Raw genomic sequence first — 17,764 nt, 5'->3', positions numbered from 1 at the left:
CAGGAGCTGGTGCGGAAAGTGCACTGGGGATAGTTGCCATCACTGCACAGTCTGTGCAAACGTGGGCATGGAGCGGCTGCTGGACTGCAGAGTCCCGTGAGGGGAGGCTGAAGGCACCACATACGCAAACAGGCTCGGTGGGCACCTGGGCACCGCAGTGATGCTTCAACTGCGGCAAACCCTCTTTCAGAAAGCCCAAACCTACTCAAACTGGCAGCATGAGCTGGAAAATCTCCAAAATGGTAACGCGTTCTTCATGCAACCCACTTTGCAGCTGAGCCCAGCCTGTGCTCCCAGCAGCGGGGATTCAGGAGCCCAGGGACTTCCCAGACCAGAGCCCATGCTCTGGTTTCTTACAGCCCCTGCAGGATTTTCCTACCATGCACGAGTCAACTCATTTTTTGAAGCCGTGTAGCTGTTTGGCACCCACGACATCCTACAGCAAATAGGCCTGCTTCTTAACAGCACTTTTTCTGTTTCAACAGGGAGTTGCCTTTTCTGCATGCGATGGCCGGCTGCAACCAGGTATTGGGATTCAGTTGCATAAAGCACAGCCCGACTCCTCCGGCAGGTCTCTGAGCCAGGCCAACAGGCAATGCTACCGCTCAGTATGAATAAAGTAGAGCAGGTACAGCAGCACTGTGTGCAATTACAACCAAGACAGCCCTGAATTAAATGGAGAGCTCACACAAGTGGAGCAATACCTTATCCAAGTACTGAAGCCCATGGAGATGGGCAGATTGGTGCTTGGGTTGCTGTCCTGCCTCCGAGCAGGCCCTGTGCTGCTGGCGCTCAGGGTTTTTCTTCTTGCCATCCTTGATTTACAAGAGTGGTACTTTGGCAATTGTGCTGAGGATACTGATTAGCTGATGTTGGGACATCATTCCAGGAAAGGCAATCCATTTATCAAAGTGCTTGCAGCTCCCAGTTCAAGGCAGGTGAAGTACTAATAAATATCGAGCAAAGCAAGTGAATCAGACTCCGAAGTAGCTTAATAAATAAAAGGCTATTAAAAAAAAATATCTGCAGATGCTTGTGCCAACCTTTCTTCTCCAGCAGCAGCTCTGGGTGCTGGTACTTCGCATTCCCATTTCACAGGGACAACTCACTGGAAGGAACTCTGTCTTTACATTACGAAATTCAAACTGTGGAAATCTCCAACTGAGATGAAATTGCAGATCATTGTTTTACTGGGCAAAAACCTGTGCAGAGTCACATCCAGGTCTGAATCAAGCTAAACACACCCGGCTCCGTCCTCCCAAGCTGACATCCCAAAGGCTAAAGGTACAACGCACACTGCAGGCTGCACAGACAGGCCAATTGAAAAGTAAGTGCTGTCTGGCAAAGAAATGAGCTACTAATTTATTGAAACACTCTGCAAAATAATTGCATTTGGAACCCTTCAGCTGTCCTGGGTTTGTGTCTTTGTGCAGGAGTGCAGCTTCAAGAGATGGGACATAAAAGGGAGCAGAAAACCAAAGAGATCTTTGAAGCTGGGGCAAAAGAGCATGCGATCAAATGGAGTAAAACTCCCAGCTCCTACCCCACACAGACAAAGCCTCACAGCTCCCATGGACAAGCAATTAAGAAACAAGTCAGCCCTGTTTGTTTTCACAGAGGTGAGAAACACCTCCAAACCTGGTGGTGATTTCTCTTCCTTTGGACAACTTGCTCACTGCAAGCAGCACATGGGGATGGGATGCAGGGAGGGAAGAGCAACCACTCCGTCCGCTCTCCTCCTGGTACATGGGGTGGATCCCATGCCACTGCAAGGTCCTGCCCCACGCGTTTCTTCTGTTTCAGGGCTGACCGGTTCTCACCGAGATACTCCCTGGTGGGCGCCTGCTCTCCTTCATCCAGTGTGGGAATAGGGGGCTGGTTTGGGGAGGGTTGTGGAGGTGCTGAAATCAGCTGCAACACAGATCCAGTGTCTGAAGTATATTGGTCAGACCTAGTTTGGCAGGATCCTTGTGGGATCAGCACAAACTACAAAGGAACAGGTCGCTTTCAGCTTTCCTAGAGGAAAGCTGCAACACAGGGAAAATGTGATTCCTACTGTGATTACAAAAGTGTTAGGGAGCTGCAAGATAAAAAAGAAAAATCAAGCAAACATAAAACAAATCCCCAAAGATCTAGAGTACTGAAGAGTTTTACCTGGATGCTTCTAAGGGAAAAAAAAAACCACAAAACCAAAAAACCTCACAAGCAGATAACTACATAAACACAAAACCCACCTTCCTGAGCAAACTGAGACCTACACAGGCTCCCAACACTTAGAGCACAACACTATTTGCCAGGGTTTACCCAGAAAGATGAACCTGCCTTCCTCCCAGCCCTCGCTTTTAGGAGGACACTTGGCTGTTTCTTTGCCCCAGCTCCTTCAGTAAGAAGGGGAGATCGGCCATGTGACAGCCACCAAGTCATTTGCTTCTCATGCTTATGGAGGAGCAGTGCAACGCGTTGCATGCTCCCTGCCCTCTGTGCTTTTTCTGTTCAGAGCCATGATTTTCAACCAGTTTGGGTCCTGGAGCTCCAACAAGAGGAGAGCAGGGCTGGGACACAGCCCAAAGGCAACAAAAGCATCCAGCAGCATCACCTCCCTGCTTAGCATCTCCAGTGCACGAGTCCTCTCCCAAACTAAAGCTCTCTGCCAGCATCTGCTCCTGCAAAAGCTGCAGCCAGGCTGTGCAGCATGGCCCCAGCTCCTTGGGGCTATTTCTTTTGCTCCTACTCAGTTTGGCTGGCTGTCCAGATGAGGAGCAGGCTCCGGAGCCCAGCCAGTGCAGCAGTGACCTCTAGTGACACTTAGGGGACACTTTTCAGTCCCCACATCTGGGGGGTGACATAGACCTGGCCACAGACTACCATGAAGGATGCTGTCCTTGTGGAGCAAGTTGCAGATGAGTTGGTGCGGGCATCGCTGCTCCTGGGTGGCACTGCCAGGCCCTGGATGGGGAAGTGGGTCCCATCATGGTGCTCTGGCTTGTCGCCCAGCCTCCCTGTCACTGACCTGCCCCTCACAGCTGTGCTGGAGCATTTCTCCTCCTGATGCCCAGGTGCCTGTTAAAGTCCAAGAGATGGAAAATTCATCAGCCGTATGTTGCTCCTCCAATTAATCGCCCTTTGCTCCTGTTTCACCGGAAAGCAGGCTTCCCTTTCTGCTCAGGCAAGTCAGCAATGGCTCTGGAAGGGATTTCTTCCTGGAAACTCTCTACTGAGCAGCTGTTGCCTCCCCAGTGCATCCCAATCTGTGCAGGCATCCTCCAGACAGGAGCACAGGGGGGGACAGAACCCAGGGACGCTTAGGCTCTTGGGCAATTGCCATAGCCCTTGCTAAGCACCCAGGGACTGTGCCAGGGGACATGGTGTACTTTAAGCCATAGGAAACAAGCACAGGCAAGAGCTGCACTGGAGCAGGATGGAGCATCTCAGTCGGGGCAGCCATCTCAGCAGCAGGGAGCAGCTATGGGGATGCACCAAAGAACGGGGCCAGGATGTGTGTGGAGCAGGCTGTGTGCCCCAGGGAGCATCCACACTGGTGGATGTGCTCAGGCTGGTGCCTCAGCATGCCCAGGGAGCATGGCTGGACCTCAGGAGCATGAGCAGAGAGCACTCAGGTTTCCAACTGGATGAACAGATACAACACAATAAAAAGCAAAGGGGAGAGAGAGCAGCCTGGGCTGCAGAGAAGGAAAGGACTGAGGAGGGAATAAACATACCAGCCCCATCATCCCCAGCCCCTGCTCGGCCACTAGTTCCCAGGCACTTTCGCAGCACTTGCACTCACGCAAGGGCAGAGGAAGGACAGGGTCGCTGCTACACGAGTCCAGCAACATAAAGAGGGGTTCAGAGCTCTTCTCACTAGAGCTGGCTGGCTTCCCACCCCCCTCCAAGTGGGTCTTCTTTGTGCCTCTGTCTCCATCTTCCTCTTGGGCCATCTCCTGGATCAAGGTTGTTGCACAAAGCCAGAGTAATTGCCCTGCCTTGGAGGGCCCTTCTGAAAATCAGCGCATCCAAGAAAACGTGTCTTTGAGATCCTCTGGTGCCCAGCGTTTGGGGCCATCCTGGTCCCAAGGACAGAGCTTGTATTCATGCTCAGTGAACAACAGGGCATTCAGCAGAAATGAAGAAACAGTAAATTCAGAAGTGATGAAAAAGCAGCATCTTTTCACACAGTTTGCCTTGGGGAACTCAATATCATACGATGTGGCCAAGGGCAGGGACTTGTGGGATCAAACAACTGCTGAGCTGACCCTGGGTATTTCTGTTATTCATACCAAAAAATAAACTACATACAAATGAGGAAAGCCCGCTGAGTGAACCACACACAAGCACCAAAAACCACTCTAGCTGTTTCACTCATAAAGCACCATGCTGGAAAAGACTTCCCAAGGAGAAACCACCTTTTTTGGGAACAGGTTCTGGGGACAGCCTGGATGCAGGCTGCAGGACTTCTTGCAGCCTTCCCTGAGGTTCCTGGTACCAGCTGATGCCACCCTGACTGAGTCAGAAGAATCCTTTACTAGTGACAGTGGCAACCAGCACTCCCACCACAAGGATGCGTATCAGTGGCTCCTTCCAGCCACTCCTGGAAGATTTTCCTTGTACCTAGCTCGATTCCCCAAATCCCTATTCCATTGCCAGGAAGATCTTAGCGCCTCATCTCAGCACCTGCCCTGCAAGGAGCTGCAGCCAGCATTCAAACCAGGTGCTGGGCTCAGATGTAAGGACACCTGCAGCTCCAGCCCACATCCCAGCCTCTCTGCATGGCACCATGAGGAGTGGCTCAAGGTCGTGGCCTGGTTCAGTCCTTCCCTTTACTACAGTTGAGGCAATAAATGGGTCTACAGCAGTAACGTGGTTGATTATCAAAAACAGCACTGGAAGAGGTGTGAAAACATGCAAAGATGTGAATACACAGCAACAGTCAGGATAAAACTAGGGCTTGGAAAGACCAACCCTTCTTTTTCCCAGTCCCATTTTATATCAAGGGTTTGAACTTTTGCTTGAGGTGCAATGATTTCTGAGATCCTAAGGCACGCCTGAATTTTTTAATAAAAGTACAGTCAGCGAGAGGGACAGAGGTTTGCACTGGGAACTTGTAATAAAACACATGTTGTTTCCCTTTTAAACTGCAGAGGGAGAACACAGGGAAAGGTTTAGAGCAGAGACTTGGCCTTGGAAGAGCTGGTGCAGTAAAATGTTACCTGCAAAAAAAATTAGTAAATGCCCCCAAATACCTTCAATTATTGAAGCTTTCCTATTAGTACTTACAGTATGTTAACACTTTCCTCAGGTGCCAGCGCTGCAGACTCTGGGCACCCGAGACCACAACCCGGAAAGGACAGGGGACCCTGCAGAGCTTTCCTGGCTGGGTTGAGCCATCCTGCAGTGAGTGTTGCCATGCAGTTCCAGGCCAAGGGGCAGTTGGAGGCTTTTTGAGCTGTATTACCTTGGCTCCCCTGCACTGCAGAGGAGCTGGGGAAGCAAGAGCAAGGGGTGGTCATGTAAACCAGCTCTGAATCACTGCAGTTTTGTGTTTTGGTTTTTGTTTGTTTTTTTTTTTTTTAAAGCTGGTCAGATAAATGTTTTGAGAAGACACATTAAAGCCGTGGCCGCTTTCTCCAGGGAACTATCAGGATGATTTTATTTGGCCAAAGCACGGTAACAGGGTCAGGCTGTCAGCTTCTATTAAGATTTGGATGTGCGTCACTGAATGGAAAGTGCTTGGCTATATTGCTTCTCATTAGATTGCTTTATGATCAATCTAATCATTAACTTACTACACTTGGCTGATCTGAAGGTTATAAGCCAGGCTCTGCAGCTGCCCCAGCAGGCTGCAAACCAAATGCCTTCCCCAGAGAAGGGCATCTTCACCATGGCAGTGCCCGGTTCACAACAGCAAACGTCTCAGCAAAGCTGCTGCTGGCTCACAGCATTGACATTGCCTCTCCAGCCAGCGAGGCACTGCCCTCCCTGTTTCCTCATCCCAGTGGAATACCATCTGCTCCACACTTTCACCCAGGGGGATGGTTTTGGGTAACTAAGGGGTATTCAGGTGCTTGACAGCTTGGCCACATGTTGCTGCTTCACACCTTCTGCAGCCCCTCACACATGGGACACAAGCCTTGCCTTGGCTCCTGCACCACTCCAAGAGCATTGCCGAAACCAAAGCTGAAAGCTTCCCCCCCCCTTTTTTTTTTTTTCCAGTTAGACTGAGCAGATGGCTCTTGCCCAGGTTTAAAACTAAGAGCTAGCTTTTGGGCAAGCGCAAGGCATTAGGTCAGTCCCATTAGGAAGTGCTGAATAACCAGGTCTGCCAAGCACAGCCCGGTTATCTCATGTCCCCACCAGCAAGGATGCTGCAGTGCATCCCAAGCTCCTCTGTGGCTGGAGGGGCAGCACAGCATGACACAGCCCTGAAAACGCAGTGACAGAGTTGTTGGCCTGAATTCCCCCAGCTTGTGGATTTGACTTCTCCCTTCCAGCTTTACAGATCAAGCTCCTTGTGACTCCTCCTACACCACATCCAGCCACTGAAACCCCACTGCAGCTGGTACCCACAGGTGTAAATGGGGCTGCTGGGGACCCACACTGGGACTGACTCATTCCAGCAGAGCAAGCACTTGCTGCTGCATGAGAACAAGGAGATGAGACCAGGGTGCCACAATTGGATCTGGGCTGGTGGCTTTCTTCCCAGGAATTTGGGCAGAAGGTCTGTCTCTCACGCTTCAACACATCAAGATCAGGGACTCACATCCTCCCTCTTCATCTAAAGTAACAGAGCAGCTCTTAAAACTCCTCTGACCACCTCCTTGGTGGGCATATGGATGGGCAGAGAGGTCCAGACCAGCCACAGACAATTTCTTCCTCCTTCTTCTCCTGAAGGCACCCAAGAGGACAGCCAGCCCTTTCCTCAAGGCCACCGGAGCACACTGCAAACCTCTGATCGGGGATGAGGGTGACTCAGCTCCCCCAGGGATGGGCGAGGGACCAAGCTACAAGGCTGCCAGAGGGACCGCATCAACGCCACATGGCAAATATGTCTGACCCATGCCTTAGCTCCCCAGCCCTCAGCTCCCACAGCAGGGTTGGAGGCGTACACTGCACCCCCAGATAACACTGCAGAGCTGGGAGGCTTGCTCTCCACATCTTTTGAGTGCATGTTTTCTTGGTCAAGGCAGGGGCCCTCCCTACCTCTGCAGTTCCTCTGGATGCTGAGCTTAATCCGCTCAGGCCAGTTCGAAGCATGTCTGCCTTGCATCCCATCAGCAACAAGGGCTTAACATGAGTGCTTCCCATCTTCATTTGTTTTTACGATCTCATGAATTTATCAAAGACAATTAAGCCGCCCCTGGTTGATGCATCCCAGACAAGCTGCTGGAGTCCTCCTGCTCTTCCAGAGCAGCTTCTCCAGGACAGGGAGGGCTCCTTCACACAGGACTCGGCACTTGTCAGCCCAGGCAGACCCTCTGCCTGGAAATCCGGCAGCAGCTCAGCCACAAGCCATCCCATGTGTTGCAGGAGTCTGTGCCACATTCCCCAGCCTGGGCTGCACAGGATACCAGGCTGTACCATCACCACAGTCCCTGCTGGTGAGAGATAGAAGATGCAAATGCAAAGTAAATGCAAACAAGTGCTAAGCATATTCTACAAGGTATTTAGGGAGCTGCAGCAGGAGGCGTCCTGCTGGGAAATGCAGAGCTGTATTTTGAGCCATTTGTTATCCCTGTCTCAAAAGGGCATCAGTGTCTCCCATACACGATCGGATCACCAGGTCTTTGCTGAATCCCAGCACCAGCCAGCCACGTACTAACATGCACGACTGCAAGATAAAATTCAGCTAAGCTGCCTTCTCTCCCAACAAGCTGGGTGAAGTTTCACAGCCCTGGATTAACTTGAGCACAGTAACTTGGGAAGTCCTGGGGACAGCAGCCTGCACCCAAAGCCTGTGAGGCAATTACAGGAGCCGGGAGACAACACACAGCATGGGGCATGCACCCCTCCGGCTGTGGCAGACCGAGGAGCAAGTCCTTGCCACCCACAAGCCCAACATCTCGGGGGTGCATCAGGATAGCTGAGCAGAGAAGACACCCAGGGTGGAGCCAAAGGCTCTCCTGGGATGCTGCGGTAGTTTCCCATGCCTCGGGCTCTCCCTTTTAGGGGTTAATTACAGTCACAGCTAACAACCTCTGTCTTTGTTTACAGTGGAGGCTGGGCACCCACAGCTGGCACACCCACCATCAGTGGGAACCAGGCTGGTTTGGGCCACACTATCCCATCTAAAACCACACACAGAGCTGCAGCCACAGACAGAAGGAGCAGCCTCCCTGCTCCAGCTGGTCTGCTCCCCTCCCAGACAACAAAAGGGCTGGTAACACAGTTCAAAGTTCTCCCCAGTACAAGAACAGTCTTTGAGGGTAATTTGTTTCAGCTCAAAAGCAGCTGAAGTTAATTACACAGGAATGAAATATCACACTTTAATATTACTTAGCTCCCCTTGGCTGTGCTGCCATGAAATGCTGCTCTGTTTGAGATCCGGACCCAAGTGCTTTCCGATCTCCAGATAACATCCTAGTTAAACGAGGGAGAGGTAGGTAATGAGATGCACCACTCACCAGAGCCCAGGAGAAGGGGTGACAGACCATGAGGCTGCACATGGGGGCACCCGCGGTGCACTGCCTTTGAGCTCAGTGGTGGCTGGGGCATTCAGTGCATCCCCAACCCATGACAGGTCTTCCAGTCCGTCGTACTTTTCCCGAGGGGACCCATGCAGCCTCTAGCTCCGTGCTTTGATCTCAATTCCTGTTTGAAATTCAGGCATCTCCTTGCCAACAATGCACTGGGCACTTACACAGGTGATGCTCTACATGGTCCGTGAGTAATGCTGCTGTCTGGCCTGGTGGTCATCCTGGGAAGTCCCCTGGCTGCAGTCCAGCATGCCTGTCAGCACTTGGCCAGATGAGCTCTTTACTCACCTGTTTCTTGAGCAAGAGCTTGAGTGCCCTGGCCAAAGGCATTGCAGGTGTCTCCCTCCATCCTCTGCAGACCCAGGAAAGTCTGCTGAGAAGGATAGAGAGCAGAAGCCTTATCCCATCTGAAGCTCGAGCTGGGGCAGGGTCTGTAAGGCAGGCAAGTGTATGAGGGCTGGCAGTCAGATGAACAAGAATTGCCCCGCTCGCTGGTCACCCCAAAGATGCTTTGTGCCTCTCTTGCCCTGATGCCACTTAGGCACTTTTTCTCCTGTTGCCCTGCTGGGAGATGACATGGAATAAGGCAACCAGGAACACCAGGCTTGTGGACACAGAGGCCAAAGTACTTGCAAAGAGAACCTGTGTAGCCCACGCGAGGGACAGGGCTGGCCCAAGGATCACCACAGCCATCACGTGATACAGGGCACCTCAAAGCCAGGAGGATGGGAAATACCAGGGTTGCTCTTAGTCTTTTGGCAGCCAAAGCCAAGTTAAAAGCACAGAGTCAAAGTGCCCTTCCTATGTGCTCAGAGCCTTGGCTGCCTCAGCCTACCCCACTGCAGTCACCAGTCTGAAGCTCAACTCCCCCCAGGCAGGCTGAAGCCCCATGCTCACTGCCATCATCCTCCGGTGCTGCACAGAGGAACAGGCTGCATTGCCACCTAATGGGATGTGCTGGGAAAGCCCTGTGCATCCTACTGGAAACCAGCAGGACTGGTATAGAGGTGGAGTTGCTTACCCAGCTCCCCTGCACCAGCAGAGATCTCCTGGTCAGGACGTTCCCGGCACTGTAATATAAAACAGTGCAGGAGGCACAAATCAAAGAGGATGGGAAGATGCGAGCGGGTTTGTGTACTCAGAGCTGTGCCAGGAAACACCAGCTGAGGCAGCCACTTGTGACCCAGCAGTATCACAACCCAGATCTGAGCACACAGGGAAAAGGTTTATTGGGTATCAAAGTCATTTTCTCTTCACTGCCTCCACGGCTCATAAAAGCTCCTGCCAGCGGAGCATGTTTAATATTAAGCTCTGCGAGGGAGCAGATACGTTGTCCAGTTAAACATGCCTCCTTACCAAAATGCTGCATGCAGACACCAAGGGGAAAATCAGACCTGCAGGGACTCCGGCAACGAATGTTGAGTCCGCGGGGTGGCAATCAACGTGGCCAGGAGAAGAGGGGGCAGTTGTGCCACGAAAGCACAGGACCAGTCGGGCAGAGACTCTGTCTGCTGCAATCCCAGATTTGCTGCGTGGCTCCAGGCAAGCCACTTCAACTGGCTCCATCTCCCCATGCCCAAGAAAACCAGTCCTACAGGAGGCTGGGAAGCAGCCCTCCCACTGAGCTCCTCGCTGGGAGATATAGCAAGCCAGCCGTGTCTCAAAGCAAAGAGCCACCAAAACATTTCCTGGGAAGAGCCCACAGTACTCACCTTCAACAGCCTTACTGCATGAATGCCTCATGAGAGGAAGCCTGGGGGTGCAGAGCCTGCCACCCCTGCCTGCAAACCGCTGCCTGCCCCCTTTGCCTCCCACTAGAGACCTGCACTGGAAATAGCAGGGCTGTGCTTCACCCGATCTCACCCGCCCAAAGGGAACCAGAAGGTTACGTGGGAGCAGCCCCAGGACTCACCAACTTGACCTTGTTTTGCACGGGGAAAACTCAGGGCTATCCATGGCACTGGCGGCAGGATCTGAAGCCGCCGACAGGATTTGGGAGCTACTCTTCTCAGAGACACTTAGTGGTATGTGCAGGTCGTCAGAGAGCTGTCAGACATGCCAGCATGTGTAAGGAAGCCATACCCACAAAACTAAAGACACAGTCTTCCACCCTGCTGCTCTCCATCACCACCTGGAGAGCAACACAGCAGCCATCTGTCCCAATACAGCAATGACCCTTCACGGTCCTTCACGGGGAACTGCCGAAAGCAGCAAGGATCCCGTCTCTTGAATTAATACACTGGACAAAAGTCACCTGAAAGTAATGCTTGAGCTGAATGCCCTGCCAGAAGGGTCTGCTCATCATAGTCCTGCCTGGGGACTGGTGGTTGGTCTGTATCACCAACTTACAACCTAGCATAACCTAGACCATGGTCACGAAGCAGCAGTTAAGAGCATCAGCTTTGATGCCTCACTCCAGTTTAGTCCCTCACCTCCCTTCTGCTCTGTCAAGCTGCAGTATCTTTCTCGCTTGTGCTCAGAACAAGTACCCTAGGGAGAAGTCAGCAGGGATTTGGGAGACCTCTCAGACCATGGTGGCTTTGGTTTCCCATTCTCATTGAAGGTACAGCCCCTGCCCACACCAGCCTGGCTTCTAGGACCATTTCAGCTGGCAGAACAAGCCCAACTCATCCACCTCACCTCCCAGAGAGCACTGCACAACAGAGGGAGTGGACCGAGTGAATCAGAGCTGGAGCAAAGATTAAAGCTGTGCCATGGTTTTGGCCGTGGTCCTACCACACACAACATGGGCCAGAAGTCCAAAACCCAGCTAACAGGCTCCAACCCCACACCTCACTTCCACCCTGTCATACCGTGGGCAAGTCAGGCTCCAGCCAACCCCCCAAAAGACACTGTAACTGGCATTTCTTTGAATGCAGTGGCATTGCTGCGCTATTCTGACACCATAATTCAGCACAACCCTGTCCCCCAAAGAGCTGGTTCCCCGCTTTCTGCCAGAGCCCCACGAGCGCCAAAAGGAGGATGCCTGCAGGAGTGAGATAAGGAACCCAGAGAAACCAAAAGCCTTGCTCTACCACAACTTTTAGCCCACAGCTGGGAGAAGTATGCTCCCATTTGGCATGCCTGCAACCCCACATCCAGCCAGATCCACCAGCAATCCTTCCTTGGCCACACACTCACATTTCTCTGCCTTATACCTGTGTGCAGAGGCACAGCTGAGGGCTGGGAAGGCTCTCCTGTAGGTGCAGCAGCCTGCACACCAGCCAGCAGATGCAGCCTTTATCCCCCATGCAGCACCACTGTCTGGGATTGTGTCTCCAGGCCATGCTCTGTGAACTGCTGATCCACAAGCAGGTGGAGGAATGAGGTGTGGTGTCTGCCTCACCTGGAGGGAACCACAGCAGCTGCCACAGATTGCAATGCCCAGCTATCTTTGAAGACACTCAGTACCCACTAAGCTAATTGAGATGAAGCTTTCTCAGGCAGGCAAGATCTGGGTATCATTTGTACCTGGAGTTTGTTTGGGAGGGTGGAGAACACCAGCAGGAATCAAATAGTCATGAGTGGTCCCATCAGATAGAAGCAGCTAGGCTGGGCTCCAGCACCTGCAGAGGAATTACACAGCACCAGCAGGCAACACACTTGTTTTGATCTCACTGTGAATATGTATTTGGCAAATAAAGACTTAAAGCTGGGAACCAGAGCAGAACCTGCAAGTTTCATGCCATCCTGCCACCTGCGATGCTCATGTGATGACACTGTCTGAGCAGCAGCTATGTAAAGAATGCTGCCCTCTTATCAGGGTTAAAAGGGTCAGAGCAAATTAAGTGCTTCTCATTGAGTGACTACAAGGGGAAATAGTTTCCCTTTCTCAGGAAAGCTCTCTAGCATGAGCTCCTTTCATATCTCCAACCCATGACATCAAAACTGGAGCAAAGCAGTCTCCTTGGTGGCCAAGGATTTGCTCATCACTGCAGCGAGACAGACATGGCACCTTCTCACCAGTGCAGCAGAAAGACAAGCTAGGACCACAGAGCTGCACCTTTCTGCCAGGGAAACCGAGACCCTACCTCCCTTCAGCCCTGAGGAAAGCATCAAAGACAACAATTTTGAATGCCTATCCCATCATTCAACCAGTGTTTTATAAAACACTCATTTTGCATATGAGCTAAGCAGGGTCATGGGAAGCAACACTGTCAGATGGGCTCGGTTTTGACCAACATGAATGGGAGCTCTCAGGACCATGCACCTCTGAGAAGCTTGCCCAAGATCACATGCAAGTCAACAGGACAGGAACATATGGAAAAGTCAATCCTTTTCATTGACCTTTAGACCTCCTTTTCCTCCAAGACCTCCTTTAATGCAGATGGCTTGTGAGGTTCTTCATAAATGCTCAGCTTGCACTAAACCTGAGCAGGAACATTTCTGGAGAGCAGCCTGTCAGGTTACAGTGTGCCATCTCATCTCCCCTCTGCTCTGGTTGCTTCCATTAACTTTTGCACAAATGATTCATTTTGCCCAGTCTTTTGTAAACAGCATTTGAAGCCAGCTGGAATTCGTTGTGCACCTAAATTACACTTGCTCAGCAAGCTCTTCAACAGAAGGGACTCATTTCAATCTTTGCTGTCCCCCCATCACAGGCAATGCACATCCTTCTCTTTACTGCAGCAGCTCTTTCCTTTCACAGAACTGAAGCAGCATGGTTAACATCCAAACCTCACCGCTATTCAAACATGAAAGTTACACCTTGAAGGAGGAAGGGGAAGAAACTCACTGGATCTCTTAATTGTAGCCCTGGGCCAAATGTCACTCTTGAAGAGCACAAGACAGGTGGGGGCAGGTGAGGAGTCAATACCTCAAGCTGAAGTGCAAAGCACGAGGACGCTCAGACACATGCAGGTATCTTCAGCAGAGAGGCTGACCTTGTCACACCCCAGACTGTTTCAGCTGTCCCCCAGCTGATGAGGAAGCTATTAATGGACACATCAGAAAAGCACAAACACTCACCAGTCAACCACAGCAAAGGCCAGATGGGGATGGTTAAGAGACCAAATCTGAAATGCGGTAAGCCAAGTTTTTAAAGTGGGACAGGTGTTGGCATGAAATCACAGGTTCCTCAGGCAAAGAGGCAGTCTTCACAAACTCATCTAAGGCTGCAGCATGTCAACCCTTCGTTTTGGTAGCAGGACCCATTCCCACCCACCTCCTCTTTCCTTTCACCCCTCCTGTGCAACCGAAAAGTGAACCCCACGGGTAGTTAGTTGCTGGACTACTGGAATGACCAACTGCAGCCATCGGGAAAGCCAGTGGTTCTGCCCATAAAATGTGGCTGATGGCTATAAGTGAAACACCACCATTCCCAGGGAATCTGCCTTTGTAAAGCAGGCAGAATCAAGCATGGGACATGACAGACAAGAGGCAAACTTCCCTATGCGTTAACACAGGCAATGGGAACTCAGGCTAAGAGGACAGACTGCAGATGATATCACATGTGCACCTACACAGAAGCATGGAGAGGACTTGAGCCATTTTATCTTTTCCAATCTAATAAAGAACTGGAGATAAATTCATCCAACTGGCACAGCATAGTCTTCAAAAGCCAAAAACTTTACAGCTGGTTTGCTAAGAGATGGTTGAAGTGTTGGAGTGGGAAGGAGGGAAGAGAAAAAACACAGCTAACACTCCTTCCTACAGCAAGGGGAAAGTTATTTCCTTCACAGATTTACTTTATAAACAGGTTTACTTTTAAAGCAGAGTTAAAGCCGGGATAAAAAAGTATGCTCAACATGCATTATTGTCATACCACACTGCTTGCCATACAAGCCAACACTGCTTTTCCTGATTGGAATTAAACTCCTTTACATCCAAAGCTCAGCTCAGCGTGCTGCTGGAGCAGGCAGGGAAGGCTCTTAGAAATGCTTTGCACCTCACTGTGCCCCACTATGGCAAAGCTGAACACAACAGCTTCACCAGCACTACACACAGCACAAAATGCCTATCTAGGAGATCCAACATCAGGTTGCATGCACATTGCCAGGTGAATTACAGCACCTGGAGAACACAGCAATACTGAGTGGAGGACACCTGTAAAAACAGATCTGGACCACTCCAAAGGGAACCTAAAGCCACAGCAGATGTTCTTTTCATCTCCACACACATCACTGACTGCTGCAAGATGTCACTCTGGATAGATAAGAAAAGCTAACACTAATTGCTCAGGATCTCATTGCATAGGAGAAGACAACACGTGCTCAGGCTGGCAGGTCCTCAGGCATGAGAGCACTAAGATACACCTTCCTGGGGGAGACATGGGATAAGGAAGCACACTGCTGAGCTGCAACATGCATAGGTCCAGTGCCCCGCCTTCCAGAGGCTGGTTACTGAAAATGCACAAAGATCTTGCAACAGTTCAAAAAAAAAAATATGCACAGCCTCACAGGACTGACTACACCAGTTCTGCTGCATCTTCACACAAGTCCAAGGCACAGTGCTGGCCTTGCACCCCAGCACTTGCTCATCACTGTGAAGCCACAAGCTGCATTAGCACAGGGTGGCACAGTGGCACCAAAGTGGAGTCAGTCCTTTTGCAACCAGAGGTGAAAGTTTATAAAGCCATAAAACATGGAAACAAAGAGCTAAGAGATCAGTGAGAAGAGCCACATTTCTATCCCACTGCTCATTTATTTCAGTATCTAACCAGGCCCCCAAGGCTCTTGTTAAAGGAGTCTTTTCATACTAGTTTTGATATGGGAAGGGGCATGGGCAAGACCTGGCTGCTTAATTCAAAGGCATTGTCCTGAACACTGGAATGCCTGGCAGCACTTTTACTCAGTGGTTGAAGTAGTTAGCCCCTTCCTGGAAATGCAGAATTACTGCAGACTAAATCTTCAGCACTGCTTGAACCAATGCCAAGGTGCCTCATTTGTGTGACTAACTAATACCAAATGAATCATTTCTTTAAAAAGAACTCCAACTTGGACTTTCAGGGACTTGCAAAAATAATAATTACATTTGTCTTATACCCAACAAACATTTTGATCTATAGCACCCATTCAAAGGAAGAAGCTATGAGTACAACTGCTGGCAATTATTTTGATTTTTTTTTTTTTTTTTTTAACTTTTAAGCACAGGTATTTTGCTGGTTAAATTGAGATCAACACTTATTTCCTTCTCTCAATGAGCTTTTTTATGCTTGCCTGCTTTGATGCTGATGTCCAGCAAGAGGCTTTCAGAACATGATGCAAGCGCTTTTTTTAGCATGTGCACTCTTCTAATGAAACTAATAAAACACCATGCATGACAGAGCAAGAAATTAACTTTGTGAGACCCAGGAGGATACAGGTTTAATTTCTCTTGATTCAGCAAAACAACAATAATCCTGTGTAATAATATGCCACAGTCTTGACAAAGAGAAAGTTCAGCATTCATCTTAAGTCTGCCCCTGTAATACCAGATCACTTTGTTATCACATGTTGACTATCAAACATCCAAAGACAAATCACCCTGAATTCATCAGGGAAGAACAAACCAGAATAAAGTGATTTCCCTTCTAGGAGTCTATTCTCTTATGCTGTAGCTGGAAGATGATTTAACCAGCATTTTCTTCACGCTACACAATCGATGCAGAGCAGGCACAACTGAACTCAACGGCTTCTTCACTCAAGTTCTGTGGTGCATTGTGGTTAGGTCTCCAAGGGGAGGCAGATCTCATTTCAGCCAGATCCACTTGTCACCAACATCAGCATTGTAGCCTTGCCTAAAATTGCGACCAGGAAGCTAGAGAAAGCAGAAAGTTCAGTCAGAAACATTTCTCTTTTCACTCTTTATGGAAATTTTTAGATTCTTTATGAAGTGCCTCGTGGTATCTGCAGAAGTGCAACGTGAAATATTTTTTTTATAACAATGATTAACACTGGTAGAAAAATCAGTCCCTCTGAAAAATTTGAGCTGTGCAGCTGGAAGGGGGGCCACAAAAACCACTATGCCGTAATATACATAAAAACTAGGCCAATATGTCAACAGCACAACAGCATATTCCACCTGGATTCATCCAATTCTTCCCTACACACTCACATGCCCAGTTTTAGTAAGAGATGACCCCTCTAATCATAGCATGTAGTAGAATTGAATCAGTCAGTAGAATCTCATGCCAAAATAGGCACACATTATTAAACACATGAAGTATTTCATGCATGAAACACTGAGTTAATTACTACGTTAAATTAAACCATTCAAATGAAATTGCATATTTAGCCTTCAAGAGCTGAACTTAACTTTATTAAAGCAAAAGCAGTATCTGCCTGTCTTCATAAGCAAAGTCAAAAACCACTACTTGCTGGAAAAACTGAAGTTTCTCGAACCCCATACCCAAATTTCACCAGTACCCTGGGATCTAAGCAACAGCCTTCACATGCTGCCTCTGAACCTCACTGACCTTTCAGGCTGCAACTCTTCTGCACAGACCCTTAATGCTGCTGGGAGTAGCCTCCGCCTAGGCAGCTTGGACATGCAGGTTAGCCTGACTGACCTTTCTGTACCCGTGGTTCCCAGAGCAGGGCTCAGGGAACCACGGTGCTGCCGCACGAAGTCACTGCTCTGTACAGTTTGTTACACATCGCTGTACGTGAGATGGCAGAGGGCTGGGGACTGCAGCGGGAAGCCTTTCCTTCTGACAGCACCTCAAGAGCTTAGGCTGGTTGTAGAGGTCACAAGAGCATCATGCAAGGAGCGGTTCAAGCCTAGCGAACCAAGAAACACGTTGCAGAGGGAAAGGCTGGATGGACTGGAGCGCTGGGAGGGGGACATCAGATGTACTAGGAAAGATGGAGGGTCTGCACCCTCACCAGGGAGGGAAAGCAAATTATCACAGAGATGAGAGCAAACAGGGGTGAATAGCAGTAGCCTAAACAGAGTTGGCATTTGGGGGTTCAAGGAGTTGTGTCTAGACCTAGAGATGAGGACCTGTTAGCTCCAAGTCTGTGAAAGGACATGAGACACTGAAGCACACAACCCTCTTTATGGTAGTCCATCTAGCCAACCAAACAGATGTCCCACAACCAAAGCTTTCCACAAGGGTTCAGGAGGAAGAGGACAAGCACAGCTGTGCAGATCAT

General features: G+C 50.0%; 1 protein-coding gene and 1 long non-coding RNA gene across 3 annotated transcripts in view; one reads left to right on the top strand and one right to left on the bottom strand.

The window, feature by feature from the left end:
- The window catches only part of LOC143162138 (uncharacterized), a 45,900-nt gene that overhangs the window by 27,573 nt on the left and 563 nt on the right, over positions 1-17,764 (top strand). The window contains exon 3 of one of the 2 annotated variants that reach the window (XR_012995646.1): positions 486-788. The exons of the other annotated variant lie outside the window; for it this stretch is intronic. This is a non-coding gene — a long non-coding RNA (uncharacterized LOC143162138). Of the gene's footprint in view, positions 1-485; positions 789-17,764 lie in introns of those variants that run through there. 2 annotated transcript variants of the gene reach the window in all.
- Positions 15,964-17,764, bottom strand: part of NDUFA10 (NADH:ubiquinone oxidoreductase subunit A10) — a 43,174-nt gene continuing 41,373 nt past the window's right edge. The window contains exon 10 of the mRNA XM_076341996.1: positions 15,964-16,427. Coding sequence (XP_076198111.1) covers positions 16,359-16,427 — 69 coding nt within the window. The 3' untranslated portion in view covers positions 15,964-16,358. The remainder of the gene's footprint in view (positions 16,428-17,764) is intronic.

This window comes from Aptenodytes patagonicus, chromosome 6 (genome assembly GCF_965638725.1).
Source record: "Aptenodytes patagonicus chromosome 6, bAptPat1.pri.cur, whole genome shotgun sequence".
Taxonomy (NCBI): Eukaryota; Metazoa; Chordata; class Aves; order Sphenisciformes; family Spheniscidae; genus Aptenodytes; species Aptenodytes patagonicus.
This window is presented reverse-complemented; position numbering and strand designations above follow the sequence as displayed.